Source organism: Lithobates pipiens, unplaced genomic scaffold (assembly GCF_037356315.1).
Source record: "Lithobates pipiens isolate NorthernLeopardFrog02 unplaced genomic scaffold, aLitPip1_a1.2 Scaffold_18, whole genome shotgun sequence".
In the NCBI taxonomy this organism is placed as follows: Eukaryota; Metazoa; Chordata; class Amphibia; order Anura; family Ranidae; genus Lithobates; species Lithobates pipiens.
This window is the reverse complement of record NW_027507758.1, coordinates 113,675,970-113,695,834: the sequence shown is the minus strand read 5'-3', so window position 1 is coordinate 113,695,834 and position 19,865 is coordinate 113,675,970. Positions and strand designations below refer to the sequence as shown.

General features: G+C 43.1%; 1 protein-coding gene across 1 annotated transcript in view; it reads right to left on the bottom strand.

Annotated features, from left to right (window-relative positions):
* Nucleotides 1–711: 711 nt before the first annotated feature.
* The window catches only part of XRN2 (5'-3' exoribonuclease 2), an 80,921-nt gene continuing 61,767 nt past the window's right edge, over nt 712–19,865 (bottom strand). Inside the window, exons 24-30 of the mRNA XM_077486025.1 lie at nt 19,246–19,302; nt 17,248–17,316; nt 17,030–17,164; nt 15,543–15,679; nt 3,686–3,749; nt 1,602–1,698; nt 712–1,213 (exon numbers count right to left, since the gene is read on the bottom strand). Of these exons, the coding sequence (XP_077342151.1) occupies nt 1,148–1,213; nt 1,602–1,698; nt 3,686–3,749; nt 15,543–15,679; nt 17,030–17,164; nt 17,248–17,316; nt 19,246–19,302 (625 nt within the window). The 3' untranslated portion in view covers nt 712–1,147. The remainder of the gene's footprint in view (nt 1,214–1,601; nt 1,699–3,685; nt 3,750–15,542; nt 15,680–17,029; nt 17,165–17,247; nt 17,317–19,245; nt 19,303–19,865) is intronic.

The following is a 19,865-nucleotide window of genomic DNA, read 5'->3' as shown; positions in this document are numbered from 1 at the left end:
TTTAAAGTTCAGTTTCTGTAGGTATAAAATACTTTACAGTGGTGTGTAAGATTTTGAGCAAGGCTCACTTGTCTTCCTCACAAATCTTGTCTGCGCAATGTGCTCATCTGATGGTTCAACTAAAAACTCAAGCAGTAATGTGTACTCCTGAACACTGTTGCCATGAGTTTTCAAATGTGCTGTGCATTGAAGTCTCAGATTAAAATCACTTGAATGGAAGACTGTAGACTAAAGCACCGCAAATGCATATAAAAAAAAAAAAAAAAAAAAAAAAGTATAATGTATACATACACACTTTTTTTTTTTTTTTTTTAAAGAACTGCATCACATGGCTCTTAGAATGGATCTCTCAGATGAACACATTTTTATGTAGCAAATTTTTATGTAGCAAATGGCTTAAAATTGCATGTGCTGCACGGTCATGTTGCAGTGATTTTTGGTATGTCACTTTAAACTTTTTTTCTTTTAATACTTTTGTTTCCTGTGAAACCTGAAAATTCTTCTTTAAAAAATAAAGTAATTTAAAATTGCATGTGCTGTCAGCAACTGAAAACTTCTAAAACGCTATAGCCAATAATATTGCAATGCCTTAACATATCTAAAATCGATATCTCTTAAATATAGTACTAAATCCGCACATCTCAAATTAATTTCATAAACTTTATTAAAAGAGTGATCTTTGGAAAAAAAAATACACACAGGAAACCTTAATTTTCCATTTGTGGAGATCTTTATAAAAGTTTCAGCAGAAATTAAAAGACTACATACAAACAATTCATAATAAAGGAGGCAAATATATTTTAAAAAATACTCCGGACAACAATACCAACTGTAAGATAGAGAAAAAAAAATCTTCCTGTACAAAACAAGGTGGCATGGCCTTAGTCTTGCTAGATTTACCAAAGTATCCTTAACATTTTATCAGATGAATTCACAGATTGCAGGTGCCAATATTTTAAACACCATTTTTCCAGACAAATTTTACATACATTTCTAATTCAAGAAAGCAAAATAAAAAAACGACACCGAAAAAAATACAGATTTACACATACAAATGTTGGGAGCTTTAATGTTAAAAATAAAACTGTCTGGATGCTATTACAGAGGGCTCCTAACACAGGCTGTTTAAAAATGTTGCTGAAGAAATTTACTTCCGGTTGTTGTATCTTCCCGACTGGGGTGGCATTTGGTAATTCCTTCCCTGGTTGTAGGGCTGCAAAACACATAAAATTAAGAGTTTGTTTACTGGATTAGGATGTGCAAAAGCAAATCATTTAATTCAGTCTCGTAAGCCAACAATGCTTTGTGACAAAAGCAACAATATCAAACTAAGCAGAAGTTTAAGTAGACTCAAAACGTCTTTAAATATGCTGAATAGAAAGGAGATTTTGCCGCTGTGTCCATCATTGTGCTCCAATAAACACAATTGGACAAAAAAAAAAAAAAAAACACGCAAACAGGTCCTCCATTGTTGTGTGTGGCTTTTTAGTAAATGTAAAGCACAGTCCTAGTACGTAATTGCTCACCTATAAGTGGAGCATAACAGATTGAAAAAAGTGTAATGCAATACTTTTTTTACATCACATTAGATTTGTACTTACTTGTCTATTCCAATCGTTACTGTGGCGCTGATAGTAGTTACTTGCTCCACCATGTCCAGGGTTTGGATAATGCTGGGCTGGGTTGTGCCCATAATGTCTACAAAACAGGCACCAAAGTTAGTCAACTGTACATCAAATATTTTTACATTTCTGCATTACCATTTTATAGAAATTCTCTGCACTTTGACTTAAGAATAAAACAAAAACAACGCTACCAGAAACCGCAACAAGACATTGTGTTTAGAAGGAAACACAACATGCACTAGGTTTCCAAGCCAGAGTACCTTATCCAAAGGGTAAACATAAGCAGCTCAGGAGAATGCTTTATTTTCTCAAAGTCCAGACCCTCTAAGGCTTACTATTCTTTCGAGTTAATTGCAGATTGCAAATGAATTCTTACAGCAAAGAATTCAGAATCTAGGGTAGGGGCCTTGTCAGTTTTTTTTTTTTCTTTCCCATCCATTATTCTGTGCAATATGTCAGAAGGTCTGATCGGGGGGAAAACCTTTTCAAGTTCTATTGATGTGGTTTTCAATTGACCGCCGTGACCTAGCAACATCAGCACTAATTGGCATAGACTGACATTTGGTATACAGTGTATATGGGAACACAAACTCAACATCTATTATGATCTAGATTAGCACCCCATAATACTTGCTGCAGTAAATATTTTAATTGCCCTGGGGCATCAAACCAATTTACAAACCAACCATAAACATAAGCCTACGTCTCACAAGCCCTACCAAACAGGTATGGTCCTATATATAAATCTTCACCCGTCTAATGTCTGAGATTTCTTTTGCCATACTTAATACCAGCAGCAAGGAAGAGCAAAGTACAGTAACACATAGCAACCAAAGGTTTACGGTCACTTCAGAGACAACCAATGACTGGCTACTGTAGGATATTGTACTGTTCCCTAATAGAGTCTTTCCTCATTTTATATGCAGATATTCTGACATTTGAAGTGAAAAAAAAAAAAAAAAAAAAGACCCCAATACGTCACATATACATAAATGAAACCCTCACTCAAAAAAAATACGGAAAAAACAAAACAGAAAAAAAAAAAAAAACGACGACTTGCCCCTTAAAATTTCATGTGTTTTATGAATCTATGGGAATGCTACATGTACCTATTAAAACCAAGATGAACAACTAGGGGTTCCATTTTCACAACCAGTCTAAAACGTTGATTGGCTACTTAAGGGCTACTTTTCTCTGCTCAGGATGTAAAGTTAGTTAATAGAATGGAGGTTTAATTACCAAAGCTAAAGCATGAAATATTAGTCACACTTCTGCATAGAAAGCAATCAGCTTCTAGCTTCAGCTTGTTCAATAAAACCTGAAAGCGGACTGGTTTTTATGCAGAACTGACAATTTTGCTCTCTAGCTTTAGTAAATAAACCCCAATATGACAATTACATAACATTTAGGGGACACTAGAAACAAATATACTAGATACGTATAACGGACTTAAAATTGAATAGCTCAATATAACTGCAATGTAAAAGGCAAGTATGGGACTTCACAAACCTACGTGTTTTGTCAGTGAACATATGTCATTACAAAACCAGGTCACATTCTTTCTATTGCTAGACGCTTATTAGTCTGTGGATTCCATAATCCTCCACCAAGACCCTTCTGCTTTTAATTCAGTTGAGACTTAAGTAGTTAAAGAAACTGTTTTCAGTGGCAACTAATAACTACTGACCTACAGTGACACTGTCCTACAATGGGCTTGTCAGGCTTGAAAAAGTTCTACCAGAGAAGTTGATTAGGACTTCAAGAGGTTTGTAGCAAGAATCAATAGCTGGTCTGTGCTAACACGCCAGTCACAGCATAGAGCTTATAAAGTGGAACACCATTAGTTATGCCTCATTAATTTCCTCAGCAAGTCTAAAAAGAAATTTGTTTAGCCTGTCCTTAAATCCCAGTCTCTGTTCGGTTTTCAGAAGTATCAGGTTCTTAGCTAGGAGATAAAAGTGAAATGGCAGTATGACAGCAGCAAGTCATGTTAATGTGCACGACCCAGGTATCTGTTCATGTTATAGAGGTTTTTATTTGAAAGTCTCTATAAAACCTACCTTTGTTGTGGTGGCTGGTTGTAACGCGGTGGATGACTAGCCCACGCATTCTGCACTCTGGGAACTACAAAATACAAACTCTTGTTAAAAGAAAAGTACAACACAAGCCTAAATAATGCAACAGTGCATGTTAATCTAAAGGTATAAAAAATAAAAATAAGCAAAAATCTTTAATATCTTACATCATTACTTTTTTTTTTTTTAAACAAAGTGCATCCATGATTCTTAGGCTTCATGAACATGGGAAGTTTTAAAATCTCTCCTGAACGATGGAACTTGACAACTAGTAACCAATGGTTAAAATGTCCATGCTACCGTGTGTGCGTTTAGAAGCTTTTTGCATTGCAAATGAGCAGAAATGTATCTCCATTAAAAAACACCTATAAACAAAAAGTGGCTAAACATGAGTTACTGCGTTTACACGCCGTTGGACATTTGGCGTTTTAAATGCCTCCGAAAATGCACCCTAAATGCATTTTTTGATTTACAAAAAATGCTTCTAACCTCAACTGCCTGTAAAGGAGTATAAATGCCTCAGTGTACACGTACTCATAATATAAAACAGAAGAAAGTTCAGGAGCAGCAGAAAAAAAAATTAAAAATAAAATGGCCAACCGCTGCTAAATGTCGGTTGACCAGCAGCAGTGTACATGAAGCCTTATGGAAAAAATAAAAGTTAAGCAATCTGCAGTATTCCATGAAGTGTAGATCCACCCAAAACTGCATCTGGGTAGATGCTGGTTGACAGAACTCAGTGTAGGCGATTTCATTTTTTATTTTAGATGCCAAACGGTAAAATCTTTGCAACAGAATTCCCAGTTCCACCCACAGCCATTTCTAAGGGGGTTGTTAAGAGCAGATTTGATCACTGGAGTCCCTGACACATAGAAGAGGCCAGAGCAATTCATCACACCGCACAAATAAATTTTTTTAGGTGGACTGACCCTTCAAAACTGACCTCTTACAAAAGGAATACCCATTACGTCCTATGATGCGGTAATTAGAAGCACCAGGTTGTCCATTTTTTTTAAGCAGAAATTACCATATAACATGCACAGGAGTATAACATGCACATTTTAAGAGGGAAGTTTCAGGGGAAAAAAAATAAATAAACATTTTTTGTATTGGCGTATAACACGCACACGCGGCTATTTGCACCCAATTTTCATGGTGAAAAAGTGGGTGTTATACGCCAATACATACAGAATGTGAAAATGGAAGAAAAATTTTGCGATGACCCGATAATCATTTAAGAAATGGCTGCACAATTGTGCTAAAAACTTGTCTGACAAAATTTATACCCAATCAGAAATAGTCATTGACTGGTTTAAACAAAAAATACCCCAAAACTTGCGTTAGTGCACGGTGTACCACAACATAAGGTAATACACACCACAGTGCCATCCCATTGCAGTGTTTCAGTAGCAGGAAAAGCACCTTCACGGAAATCTCACAACACACAAACTGCGCCTTGTAGCGTGAGAAAATAAAATAGTACATTTCTGGTGCATTAAGGTGTGCCAACAACTCATTTAAGTCTTAATGCACATTACGACAAGAAAGTCTAAGCAACTAGCTGCTAAGAGGTCACTAAATATCACTGCGCTGTTACAGCAAACCACATCTTCCCTGCTTCTTAATACAACATCAGATTACAGTCACAAACCAGTACACAGTATAAGTAATGGCAAAATACAATCTACATGTAAAGGGCAAATAACTTATGGCTACTTTGTGAATATTGGGTCATGGTGGGTCTTGTATATAACAATTTCAGAAACATGCCTGCCTTGGTTACCTTTGGTATATAGATTGCACTGCAAACATCTACTTATAATTCAGTTTAACTGGCTCAGGGCAAATAGCAATATCTGTTTCAGATGCAGACCCTCTTTGAAGAGAAAGTGTGCGTGCTGAAGGACCACCCACCCTTTCCTTTGTTTCCCACAATACTACATTAGTAACACAGCCACAACAAAACAGGCAATTAGATGGATGCTCTCCGTCTAAACAAGATTGGCCACTGCACAGCATGAAAGGCTTCTAATCAATAGATGCTCATTCAGTACACAACACTACAAATTGTGTAGCTTGCAAATCTTTAGGCTGCTGTGAGATGATCATTGTTCGGACAAAACCAAATTATAAAAGCTCCTGTAAACAGCTTTGTTTTTTCTAATCGATACACTGGTGAAATTACTGTATTACCGTATAAACCAAAAATATGCCCGACCTCAAAATAAAACCGCAATCGTTACCGACTATATCAATATGTTAAATGCTTTAGGGAATATAACGTAGAATAGAAGCAGATATGTAAATTTAAGTGGGCCTTAGATAATAAATCACACAAATGTACCATTAACGACTAACCTACTTTTACCCTTTGTTTCTCAGGTGAGATTCTGGTTTAATATGCAGCGCTCAGCCATGACTAAGGGGGCTGAGACATGCGTGTGGGCAGCTAGTTGGCTGCTCAGGAAGCCAATCAGTGACACTTGCCGCCACACACCAGAACTGATGAGTGGCCAAAAGAGCTGAAAAGGATTAAGGTGGAAACATCTGCACTGTACAATACAAATGAGAAAATGTGCACACAGTATATGTAGGTTATTTTCATTTTGTTTTTTTTCCCCCCCTTTTAAAACCCAATATAGACTGCACCATGAATGTGGTTAATCAAATCCAGTGTTTCGACCTTTCGGTCAAGGCACAGACCGTAGGACCCCCAATGTTAGGAGGTGATTATTCTTCCGAAGTTCAAACACCTTTGCACACTGGTACCGATTAGTACTCCAATGTCCCTCCTTAAGCTGTGACCCCAGAGCTAAAGGGGCAGACAAGGATGCTGTGCAAGTGCACAACATCCTCCTTATCAACTGTTAGGACATTGGTGGCTGAAAGGTTGTAATGGTGCACAATGAAAAAACGTGTTGCTTTATATAAATAGTAGAAGGAAGAGCTGGCAACTTCATGTCCATATCAAATGTAAATACTTTTATAGGCATGTTAAAGTACAAAAGCAGATGCATTGCAGCACACTGCCTTGATCACTGCAGTGATGAAGGCAGAGTGCCAAAACTAGTCTGCTTTTGTACTTTAACATGTGCCAATAAAAGTATTTACATTTGATATGGACATGGAGTTGCCATCTCTTTCCTATTGTCTAAGTGTTGTTAGGACAACACTGCAGTGTTTCTACAGGGTGTATTTTGTTAGCAGGCAACCCCTACTTTTTGGCTTTTTAAATCCCTTTAAATTACGTGTCGTATTAGTTACCAAGAATGAAACCTAAAAAACTAAAATGGAGGTCAAAAATTCAAATCCTGAGAAAATCACAGGGAAGTGGGACAGCCACAAAAAATGAGCAGAGGGAAGCTTGTCTGCAAGTCCTCAGATACAGCTACCTTTCCAGCAAGGAAAACAGTAAGCATGACAATAGCAGCATCTCCAGAGATTACCAGTTAGAAAAGCATGGACAAAGCTTTTTTTGGCTAAACTTCTCCCGCCGCCTGTGACCCATTTCAGCTGACAGCTGAGGACAAAGAGCCGAGCGATCAGCGGTGTTTGATTGCTTGGTTCTCAGTCTAAAGGCCCATACACACGATCAGACTTTTTGACAACAAACATGCAAATTAGCTGTTTTGGAGCAACATCTGACCGTGTGTACGCTCCATCGGACAAACTTTTTTGGTTTTCATCTGACTTTTGTTGGCTGTGCGAACGGACAAACTTTCTGGGGACAAAAGTCCAATGGAGCAAAGTCTGATCGTGTGTACAGAAAACCACAGGACTTTGTACAAAGTACAAAAAGGCATGCTCAGAACCAATGCAAAAGATCAGACAACAATACAGACAATGACCAAAGGTGGCGGTAAAGAGCAGAAAAACCACATGATTTGGTGAAAATTGGCTGAAAAAGTCCTGCTGTGTGTATGCAGTACAAGTTCTTGGCTGATGCCCTTTGTACAAAAATCCAAGGGAAAGTTTGTACAAAGTCATATTGTGTGTATGAGGCTTTAGAGGCGACAGCTGCAGCCATCTAGGCAAGAGGGAGTGTGCTATAATTTTATTTTTGAGAGAGATTCCCAAATGTCTCTTAAGGTAGCAGTAGAGTATTTACCATTGCAGATAAAAAAGGCATAAACACCTACAAGGCTCAGGACTATGCACAGGAAGTGCACTGATTTTTTAGAAGAAAATGTGGAGAGAAGGAGGGACAAAAAAAAAATAAAAAATAAAAATAAAGTTACTCTTAAAGCGGGAGTCCACTGGGACTCGGCTTTATAAAAAAAAAAAAAAAAAAAAAAAAAAACGCGGGCAGCTACAAATACTGCAGCTGCTGACTTTTAAAATAGTGACACTTACCTGTCCAGCGCGTCCGCGATGTCGGCACCCGAAGCCGATCGCTCGGTCGTCTGTCGGGTCCTGCCGCCGCCATCTTGGGTATGGGAATCAGGAAATGGAGCCTTTCGGCTTCATTTCCCGGTTCTCTACTGCGCTGCGCAATAAGGACGCTCCCCGCTGCCTCTGGGAGCTGTGTGTTTCCCAGCAGGCAGCAGGGCACTTGCGGGAAGGGGCGGGCACTTGCGGAAAGGGGCGTAAGTTACACCCCTTTCCGCAGAGAGCTGTCCCGGAAGTGGGTGCAGTTACCTGGATTATCCAGGTAACTGCACCCCCCTCCCCCCTGAAAGGTGCCGATTGTGGCACCGGAGGGGGGGGGAGGGTTCCGATGAGCGGAAGGTCCACTTTAGGGTGGACCTCCGCTTTAAGCACCGTTTTTAGATAGTCATAGGACCAAATATTCACTTTTTAAAAATCAAGTCTGCCCTAAAACAAACCTGTTGCTTTGCTCAGAAGGCCAAGGCATGTATGGCTTAAGATTTTTTTTTTTGATTTAGCAACAAAGTACCAGAGGTGCTGGAGTTTCTCTAAGCAGATATACACTAACCCAGTCAACATACAAAATAAAAAAGGCAACAAATGTTGAAATCATTTTCTGACGGGTAACCCTAGAAGAAAATTCTGTCAGTTCTAGTTGACTAAACATTCACAAGTACAACTACTTATTCATATTAATCCAGAAATCTCTTATAGGAGATGTATTTTATTTCTCATACTGATCTTGAAGCCTGAATGCATCTGATGAAACTAAACGGTACTTCAAAAATAAAAAGTACATTTCAGGGGGAGGAAAAAAAAAAGGAAAGAGTAACCATGTTGATTCTAAAGCCTAGATAGAAAAAAAAATATAAACCAAAGGCTCCAAACAGCTACTTAAGAGAGTATTTACCTAATCAGTCCAGCAATCAAAGAGGAGACCTCATGTTTACTGATTGCACTAATCAAAATCACTTTCCAACTCAGCTAACTGACAAGTTTACCGACTACGATGAAACAGTCAGAAATCAGACACTCGGGTTTGCATAAACTGAACCTGCCATTCAGTAAGAGTGCTGGCAGACTGTACTTGACTTCCGCAAGTTATCAGCATATAGCCAATTATTCATCAGCTGAAAATTGGTACATCAATGTCAAATCAAGGAAATGCATAAAGGAACACCCACTGCAGACACTTGAAAGAGGTGGCTGTTTGATTGACCGCGTTGCCCTTCTTCCTGGTTTTGTCACTTTCTGCGTGTACTAGACACCGCTGCGGTAAATACACCAAATCCATTTTATGCTCCTTTCCTTCAAGACACAGTTTTTCTCCAATCTAGTTGTCATTCACAGGCTCCGCTGGAGTAAGTCAATTTCCATTAATATCTCCTTTTATATACAAGAATATGCCGACACCTTAGCTCAAAACTTTGTGCCTTCTTAAGAGGTTAACCGATACTACACCTTATAGCTGGTAAATTGCGCTACTCGCTGCAGATGCAGCTGTGTTCTATTCCTCATGCTTACAAGGCCAAGAAAACGATACCATGTAACTATTTGACTGCAGCACTTTACAGGGTCCGATTCTGAATTTTTTTTTTTTTTTTTTTTAAAAAGGTAGTTAAATAAAAAAAAAAGAAAAAAAAAAAAGAAAAAAACACCCATATCCGAGAACGTAAGGAGAGGGGAAGAAAAAAATAAAAAAAAATAAAAACCACACCCCTCGTGTACAACATGCTTGGGGAAAAAAATAAAATAAATCAATCAAACATACACTTTGTATGTTTGTACTTAGTGAGTGTACAGCTTATATAACAGTGTAAATTTGCTGTCCCTTTTAAATAACTCAACACAGCCATGTCTAAACCGCTGGCAAAAGCGAGTACACCCCTATGTGAAAATGTCCAAAGTGTCAATATTGTGTGGCTACCATTATTTTCCAGCATTGCCTTAACCCTCTCGGGCATGGAGTTCACCAGAGCTTCACAGGTTGTCACTGGAGCCCTCTTCCACTCCTCCATGGCGGATGTTATAGACCTTGCGCTCCTCCACCTTCCATTTGAGGATGCCCCACAGATGCTCAATTGGGTTTAGGTCTGGAGACATGCTTGGCCAGTCCATCACCTTTACCCTCAGCTTCTTTAGCAAGGCAATGGTCTTGGAGGTGTGCTTGGGGACTTTATCATGTTGGAATACTGCCCTGCAGCCCAGTCTCCGAAGGGAGGGGGGGGATCATGCTCTGCTTCAGTATGTCACAGTACATGCTGGCATTCATGGAGCCCTAAATTAACTAACTCCCCAGTGCCAGCAGCACTCATGCAGCCCCAGACCATAACACTCCCACAACTTTGCTTGACTGTAGACAAGACAGTTGAATTTGTACTACTTACCTGGTTGTCGCCACACACGCTTGACACCATCTGAACCAAATATATTTATCTTGGTCTCATCAGACCACAGGACACTGTTCCAGTAATCTATGTCCTTAGTCTGCCTGCCTTCAGCAAACTGCAGGCTTTCTTGTGCATCATCTTTAGAAGAGGGTTCCTTTTGAGATGACAGCCATGCAGACCAATTTGATGCAGCATGTGGTGTAAGGTCTTGCACCGACAGGCTGACCCCCCCCCCCCCCCCCCCAACCCCTTCAACCTCTGCAGCAATGCTGGCAGCACTCATACATTTACCAAAGACAACCTCTGGATATAACACTGAGCACATGCATGCAACCTTTGGTCAACCATGGCAAGGCCTGTTCTGAATGGAACCTGTCCTGAATGCAACCTGTCCTGTTAAACAGCTGTATGGTCTTGGCCACCGTGATGCAGTTTAGTTTCAGGATCTGTCTGTCTGATCCACCGAGAAACGGTGCAGGAGACCGCCAGGCCCTTCTTCGGACCAGCCGACGAGTCCAACCTTCAAAAAAGGAGCCATAGCAGACAGACCCCAATGAGGTTGCTTTGCATTCTTTGGATGTGGTCCAAGCTCGGTGATTGTATCTGACGGCTGAGGACATAAGGATGGAAGCACAATGTCCTCATTTAGATGAAAGGCCAAAACCACCTTTGGAAGAAACGAAGGCTGTGGGCAGGGCCTTATACTTGTGGATGACCAAGTAGGGCGACTTGCATGACAAGGCAGCCAACTCAGAAACCCTCCTGGCAGATGTAAATCGCCACTAGGACTACTTTCTGAGAGTGTCAATAAGGGGATCTCCCTAAGGTTTTCAAACGGTGGTTTCTGAAGCACAGAATCAGCTGATATAATGCATCCATGGAGCCACCAACTCGTCCTCCCAGGGATCTTTTGACCTGGCCACAAACTGTACCTTCCGATTGAGTTGTGAAGCCAGGAGATCCATATCTGGCATGCCCACCTTAGGCCGGCACGTGCCACTCTGCCCACCGCAGGATGTGAGCGACCTCCAATGCTGCAGCCGAGCTCCTTGTTCCTCGATGACTGCTGTGGCGCTGTCCGACTGGATCCTGACCGGACACCCCTGTAGCCTCTGTGACCATGTGGAGAGGCCCCACCTGATCACCCAAAGTTCCAGCATACTGATCGGCAGGCAGGATTCTTCCTGTCCTGCAGTGCAGCCACCCTGGGCTGACTGTATGCCCCAAGTGTGGAATTAAGCATACGGTACCGCCTCAAAGTGTCTACCATGAGACCCTGGACTCGCATGCAAAAAATGCAGCGACGACCACCTGCGGGACACCAACAACTTCACCACAGCTTGAAGAGTCTGCAGCTTGTCCAAAGGGAGAAAGAAAGACTCTCGCCTCTGAGGAGTCCAGAAGCAAGCCTAGGTACTCCAGGCGTTGAGTCGGCCCCAACACAGATTGAGGTTCAGTAACCAAACTCCCAAAGAGTTTGCATGGCGATTGCCACATCCTTAATTCTAATTCTGAGGCGGAAACTGATCTCTGAAGGAGGCCGTCCGGGCAACCCACGATTGTGATCCCTCGCTGCCTTAGCAAAGCCAGAATTGTGGCTAGCACTTTGGTGAAGACCCTTGGTGCCAACGCCAAGCCAAAAAGGGAGAGCTACAAATTGTTAAAGTTCATCCCCGACCACAAATCGCAGAAACCTCTGGTGCATATGGGGAGATGCAAGTATGCATCCTTGATGTCCAGGGATGCAAGGAAATCTGCCTGAAGGAGTGCAGCGACCGCCGAGCGAACTGATGCCATCCTGAACCTTTGTACTTTCACAAAGCTGTTGAGGGCCTTGAGATCTAGGACCGGATGGAGCCCTTCGGCACTACAGATTGGAGAAGAATCCCTGAAACCTTTCCAGCGTTGCCACAGGCACTATCACGCAGCAGCAGGTTCTGTACTGCCCTATAACAGGGCTTCCTAACAAGCCGGAAGGGAGGAAAAAAAAAAAACTGTTTGGCGGACAAGAAAAACTCTCGTAGCCTGCTGAAACTACTTCGAGGACCCGCTGGTCGGAAAGTAGGGAGGTCTACCGAGCTGCAAACCCCAAAAGGTGACTCCCTCACCTGAGAGAGTCGGGCGGGGGCAAATCTTCATGCGGCAACAGATTTGCTCGAATGCTTGCGAGATGCTTTTGTCCCTCAGCGGGCACCTTGTCGGACTGGGAACGCTTACCTGCTGACCCTGGCGGGCAAAAAATCCGCTTCTGAGTGGAAAAGGGCCCATGCCTACAGCATGGCTCCTTACCTTTCCTAGGCTGTGGGAGCAACGTACTCTTACCCCCAGTAACATGCTTAATAATGTCATCCTGCAAGGCTCCAAACAGCCTCTCTCCCAAGAAGGGAGAATCCGCCAGTGCTTCGATGCCTGGTCCGTAGTCCAGCATTTTAGCCAAATCAGGCGACGTAGCAATTTGGCACCGCTGATACTGAGGCCACTAGAGAGCAAGGGGGCCGCATCACAGGCATACTTAAGGCCCTGCACCAACTGGTCCGCCAGACAAGGGAAGCCTGTTGCTTCTCCAACCCACGGTGCAACAATTTAGCCCATTCAGTAAGCATCCGGGATACCACGACTGTGGCTAACACTGGCCGCAATGCTGACCCCACCATCGTAAACATGGACCGGGCAATGGCCTCAGCCCTCCTGTCAGCAGAGTCCTTGAAAGCAGGGGTCCCTTCCACCGGTATCATGGTTACCTTATTTAACTTTAAAACTGTGTGGGGGGGTCAACAAACGGAGGAGAGGTCCATTTCTTCAGGAAACTGTCTTCAAAGGGGTAACGCACCACCATGCATCTCGGGACTGAAAAGGCCCACTGCGGGCTTCCCCACTACTTGTAAATAAAACGTATCAAAATAAGTTAGGTAAGGCAACGCCTTCGCCGTGCCAGCTTGTGGGACCCAAAAGGGACTGACACCTCTGTAGATGCACTGTCCAATCCAGTCCTGGTCCGCAACATCTGAAACTTCAGAACAGGGTGTGCCTGTCACGGAGGGACCAGAGTCTGAATTAGAGCTTTCCCCAGAAGACGGTGGGGGGCAGGAGGCTTTTTACCCCCCCCCCCGGCATCCGCACTCCGCTTCCACCCTGGCAACGAAGGACTCCAAGACAGTCAACAGAGCGTCCAAAAGGCACCACAGGTGCAGGGGAACCGGTTGCCATAACAGGGATGTCTGGGGAAGAAGCACCAGCTTCTGACGCCATGCTGGCCCACACTCGCCTGTCGCCACTTAGGGACCCAAGGCAAGTCACACAAAATGCTTGAAATGCAAATGCTCCTAGCTGCCACAGACTGAGGGGCCACCTGCAGGACTCACCACCCTGACCCAGGTACTGCGCTGTGCTGCCGCCGTCCGCTCTCCGTGTCAGCCACGAAGTGTTCTGAGTAAAATTCACGCTGTTCCAGAAACAGTCACCCAGCGCTAGAGGCAAAACAAGCTAAGGCTACGAGAAAATGGGCGCTGGCCACCTCAGCAAAAAACATCTGAGGGCACCGGGAAAATGGCAGCCAGACTGAGAAAATGGCTGTGGCTACAGAAAAATGGCTGTGGTCCACGTGGCAGGCTCCCGCATGGCATACACACCAAAACACCCCACCATGGCCCAACAGGTAAAAGGATGAGCGGACCACTAACACCGAGCGCAGTCAACCTAGCGTCCCCATACAACACCGCTCACACCATGAGGGTTGGTAGCAAGCAATACAAAGATCGGAAAGGCACCTGTGTCTTGTACTGTATCTCCAAGACATGGAATTTACAGCTATGGCAAAATTCCTGTCATCTTTATTGTACAGTACAACGCACAGAAATCTACACAGCCCATGGGACGTCCCCAATCACCTGACCTTAACCCCTTCCGATCCACGCTATAACTGAATGAGACTTGGTGGATCGGAATGAGGGGGGGGGGGGGGGGTCGATCCTGACCTTTTGCTATGGAATCAGCTGTCAGCCAATGACAGCTGATCACTGATGTAAATAGAAGATTGGTAATTTTTTTTCTGAAAAAATGCCGATCACCAGCTTCCGTTGAAGGGACATCGATCCCAAAGAGGTGAAGCCACCTCATATGTGCCAACCAGTACCCAGAATTAGTGACCACTGTGCCCACCAGTACACAAGTGCCAGCAATCAGTGCCACCTATCAATGCCAAATTAGGTGCCCAGTAAGCAAGTGGTTAAAACAGGAGACACTGAGCCCCGCCGGTGCCATTCGCCCCTCTACTGCCGAGTGACCCCCAGAGCAAGCAGCTTGCAATGGAGGCACCCAAAAAGGCTTGCTCCTGACCTGTGGCTCTGCGTGTCCATTCATACAGAGCTGCCCGGCTCAGCCCCCACCCCAGCTATCTCCCTATTGGGTCACTGGATGTGATTGACAGAAAGGAGGCAGCGTCCCTGGAGAGCCAAGGCACTCGTCGACATCACTGGATCGAGATGGGGCTCAAGTATTAGGGGAGGGGGCGGGGTGCTCAGGTAAAAAGGAGAGAAAAATAAAAAAAGCAACACGCACATGAGCCCTTAGAACCACTATAAATAGAAACCTCACAAAATGACATATTGAAGGGGGAAATTTCCATTTTGACAGTAAGAAAAGGCTTAAAAAGGTGTGCATGAACAGGAGGGAAGTATAACCTGTTCGGCTGCTCCTATAGCCCAAAGAAAAGACATTGACTAAAGAGTTGCATTATTATGTCTTATATCTGGCTAGAGTTTAAACATTTCCTGACTAGGTCAAGAACTTAGATGCCAATGTCAAACTTGCCAGGTAACTTGATTAGTCCTATGACTAGTCTGTCAATTTAACACCAGAGTCTGAGAATGCCCACAGGTGTAAATGCTTCATTTTCCTCTGCAGCACTGATGTTCTAATGGCATAGGTCATTGTATGATGGGGGACTACAAAGGGGTGTTTAGTGGTTATGCTTTCCATTTGCATAGTAAGAAAAAAAAAAAAAGTGTAAAGAGTAAAGCATAAAAAAAAACAAACAAAAAAGTTTCAGTGTGAGGAAAGACACTAGACACAAAAATTCAACTTACTTGGTGGCGTACTGAACAATGGTGGCTGGTGGTGGCTGGGCATCCGGTATGCATTTACAGGGTTAAAAGCTCCAGGTGGTGGGGCATTGCTGTACAGTCCATCTCTATGATGTCCCCGGGATTGTGGCAACACATGCCTAAAATGTTAAAATTTAAGTACACCTTTAGCATTTGAAATGCCATTAAAACCAGAAACATGCTCACTAGAGCTTACAATGCAGCAAAAAAAATCCAACTCTTTCCCAACACTTAAGGCCCCACTCCAGACAAAACCTATAATCTGTAGACTTGGCACATGTATGCCATGTAATGATGTCACCTCCATTTACCTCCTTGCAGCTGCATATTCAGCAGCTCTTCCAGAAAAAAAAAAAGTTATCCTTCTGTAGCTTTCCATTAAGTGTTTCCTGTCCAGGGGACTGGACATTTTTGCACAATAGGGATATAGTTATATCTTTTCTCTAGGCCTGGTGTAATCACATCAGTATGAAGGAAGCTTTGGGCATATTTATTAAAAGCATGCAGCCTCTGGCTGTACTGCCCAACAACTAGCTCCACCTACTGCTGTCTCCCTCACTGTATTGGTACACTCGCAGCTACATCTCCTTCACTGTGTAGTGCCCTGGTGCTGCATGTTGCCAAAGATCAGCACCGACAGGTTTGGGCTGCATCAGACTTCTACTTGAGACCCAAATTTGCTGGTCTCAATTCTCGTGTGTCCTTCGCCATGAGTTGCTATAATAACCACTCATGACTATGAGATTACAAGAAAGTGTCCCTGAATGACAGCCAAGGCTGTTGAGGCAGCTGCCATCAAGAAGGCAGTGCCCAGTAGGACTGTTAATGCTATATGCATTATATGGGCTTTTGATTTGTTTTTTTAAAGTACCCTGTCACATGATCACACACACTGAAGAACATACCTGTAAAAGAAAAGGCAATACATTTTTTTGCAGCCCACACCACTAAATGCTGATCACTAGATATGGCTCACAGAATTCTACTGAGAAACCAAACACTTCTGGGAGTGTTAAACCAAGTAGTGTCCCATAGCCCTCGCTAGCTCCTCCTACTGACCTCTACATCACCGCAGGAGACAGACGCAATTTGGAGGTTAGCAGGAGAAACAAGTGAAAGCTGCAGGGGACCATGGAAGTGTGTTTACTAGTGGACCGTTTCTAGTGATCGAAGCAGCACGGACAGCAGAAGGGAAAATAAAGTATTTTTATGAAATTGCTGGGTTGATTGTATTTTATTGTGAATATCACTTTAAAATGCAAAAAAGGTAAGTAGTGACCAATGGTACCCAATATCTGAGTTTTGAATTATAAATTGCTTAACTGAGTAAAATGTTATGACAGGCATCCGATTTCCCACGGTTATATTAAAAATCTAATCAAATAGTCCCAATTCCATCACACTATGTTTAGGCACCTTTGCAGTAACATACAATTTTCAGGAAATCGATAAAGAACAAGGCTATTTACCCCAAAGTCCTGAAAGCAGACTGCTCCAAGTGAACTGGCTTGCGGTCAGAATTGAAGCCAAGGCGTGGTCTCCAGGGCCTGCCATTGTTGTTAGTTCGCTCCCAGTCTCCGGGTTTTAAGGTTATTGCTGGTTTCCTATATAAATTACAGCAACGTTGAACATTAAAAAGAAGAAAATATTCTATATACTTTCTTTGCTTCAAGAAACAAGTACTCACTTTGCTCCTTGCAGAACCACCGCTTTGAAGACATAGCCATCACTATATTGTGGGTCTTTAAATTTGATACTAAAATAAACAGAGAAGTCATAAAAATGCATGCGCTGTATGGGTAGAGTTCACACAAAAACTGGGTTATGTACAGTTAACTTAAACTGTCTGCACCAACAAAGCAATGCCTTCATGCGTTCTATACATGAAGGTAAAAAAATCATCTGTGTACAACTCCCCCTTATACTTACCTAAGCCAATTCTTGATCCGGTGCTGTGCTTGAAAGCAGCCCCCCGCCCCCCCTCAAAGGATAGCAAGGAAACCAGAGCCATAGGCTCCAGTCAATCAAATCCTGAAACAAGCGGGTGGGGGAGGTGGGATCAAGTCCACAGGTATGCTACAATAGAGAGTGGTTTCCTATGCTGGAACACCAAGAAGGAGGCCCTGTGAGGGACACGAGGATCTGGGCTACTCGGTGCAAACAATTGCACAAAAGCAAGTAGAATACAAAAAAAAAAAAAAAAAGTAGATCTATAGATCAATTTTTTTTTTTACTATAATATATCCCAAAAAATTGTTTAGCAAAGTCATACGTTTAGGATATGTATTTTTCTACATGGGGGAGTGGATCGACTGGGAGTACAGAGAGATTGTCTATTCCTAGAGATCAGGAACAGCAATCTATTCCCATCAAGACAGGGATGTTTGTTTACATTGACCTGTTCTGGCGTGATCACGGGCGGGCCAGCAGGCATCGCGGGCATGCGCATAAGCTCCAGGGACCGACTTATAACTATAGCGATTTTCTATGATTCGATCGTCAGATATTCTGTAGTGTGACTTGGTTGCATTTTGACATGTTTTTGATACCACGTTTTTTGTTAGGGACAACCAAAGACTCATCCCAATTGCCAATCAATGGACAGCTGCTGAACTGCACAGTAGAGGGAACCTCCTCCTCCTCCTCCTCCTCCCCCCCCCCCCCCCTCACGCTGTGCGATACCCACCCACTCCTGTCTCCGAACTGCATCTCCAGTTCTCCACAACACTGAAGAAAACAAAAGGGATGCGGTCACCCAGTGGCAGTGTTTAAAAATGGACACATCATATTTGACCAATGACAAAGGGTGGTGTCACTCAGCGATGTCACTGACAATAAATTGACATGTCCATATATGGCCAATGATGTCACAGTTTGCCCCCACCCTTTTGTTTACTTCAGCTGCAGGGAAACCAAAGATGTCATTCAGTGCCGCAGCAAGTGATGGGATGGGTTGGGCGTCGATAGCTTTTTTTTCCCCCCGTTTGTGCAGGTCAGTAGCGGTCCATCGCGATCGATGTGGACTTGCATTGCTGGATGACATGGATGATAGTTTTAGATAAGGGGACTTTTTTTAAAGGGCTTGTCAAAAACCACCTGTTTTTTGTGAATGGGTACTCTGTACCCCTTAATCATTCACATGGGAAGTGCAGGATCTAGGGCCCCATTATTTTTGAAGGGGATTTTCAAATTCAAGTAAGACCCCTGCCGCAGACACTGGTCCAGGATTATGGAGAAGAGGCCCATGTCCTTAACATGTTAAGGGCATGTGGCTAGGTATGGTTCAGGATGGAGTGGAAGCTGCATGCTCGAACAAGGTATGGATTTTAGAGGGGACACCATGCCATTTTTTTTCTGCCCTGCTTTTTCCCTGACAGAAGGGATGAAGCATTGTTTTGACTCCAGCATGTGTCTGCTCCTTAAGCTTCAAAAGGGCAGTAAAAATGTGTAAACAAAATGCAAGTACATGAGTTTCCATTGAAGTTTAAAGGGCCAAAATAGCAGCTGCAATTGTACCAAAGTAGCACAAGACCCTTTTCCAAAAATGAGCCATACTGTGCTGCATTGATGTGAACAAGCACCATAGAGGAGGCCATTTCCATGGGTCATGTGATTCAGTGCGACTCAAGTATCATCTGAAAACCAGGCCTCAGAAAGACAAGTTATATTAAATTTTAATACAAACCTAATAGAAGAATTCTGAGTCAAATTCCGTAACATGGGAACGGGAGATTCCACTGTCCTGAAATAGAATTGAACAAAAAAGTACTTACAACACTTAAGTTCAGTTATCTACAAACAATAAAACAATGTCTGTACACAGAGGGCATTCTGATCCATACAGATGGGAATAAGTGCATTGTAGTGTGCTTAAAAAAAAAAAAAAAGGTTGTCTAAGTTTCATGGATGGTGCACTGCCAGCTCATTGAATGGGCGACCTTTAAAGTGGTTGTATACTCGATTTTTAAACCTTTACCTACAGGAAAGCCTATAAGGCTTACCTGTAGGTAAAAAAAATATCTCCTAAACCTGTACGGTGTAGGAGATATCCCCCTCAGTATGCGCCGCTGACTGCAGCGACGCATCCGCACAAGGGGATTCTCGGCCTGAAAAGCTCCGGCCACTCACAGCGCCGGAGCCGCGATACCCGGAAGAAACGCCGAGGGAGCATGTCAGCTTCCTCGGCGTGGATCGGGCCAGATGTCGGGGCCTCGTTCTAAGGCAAGTATTTCATAATGAGCTAGTATGCGGTGCAAAACAAAATGCAAGTACATGAGTTTCCATTGAGGGGGTGACGGGGGGGAA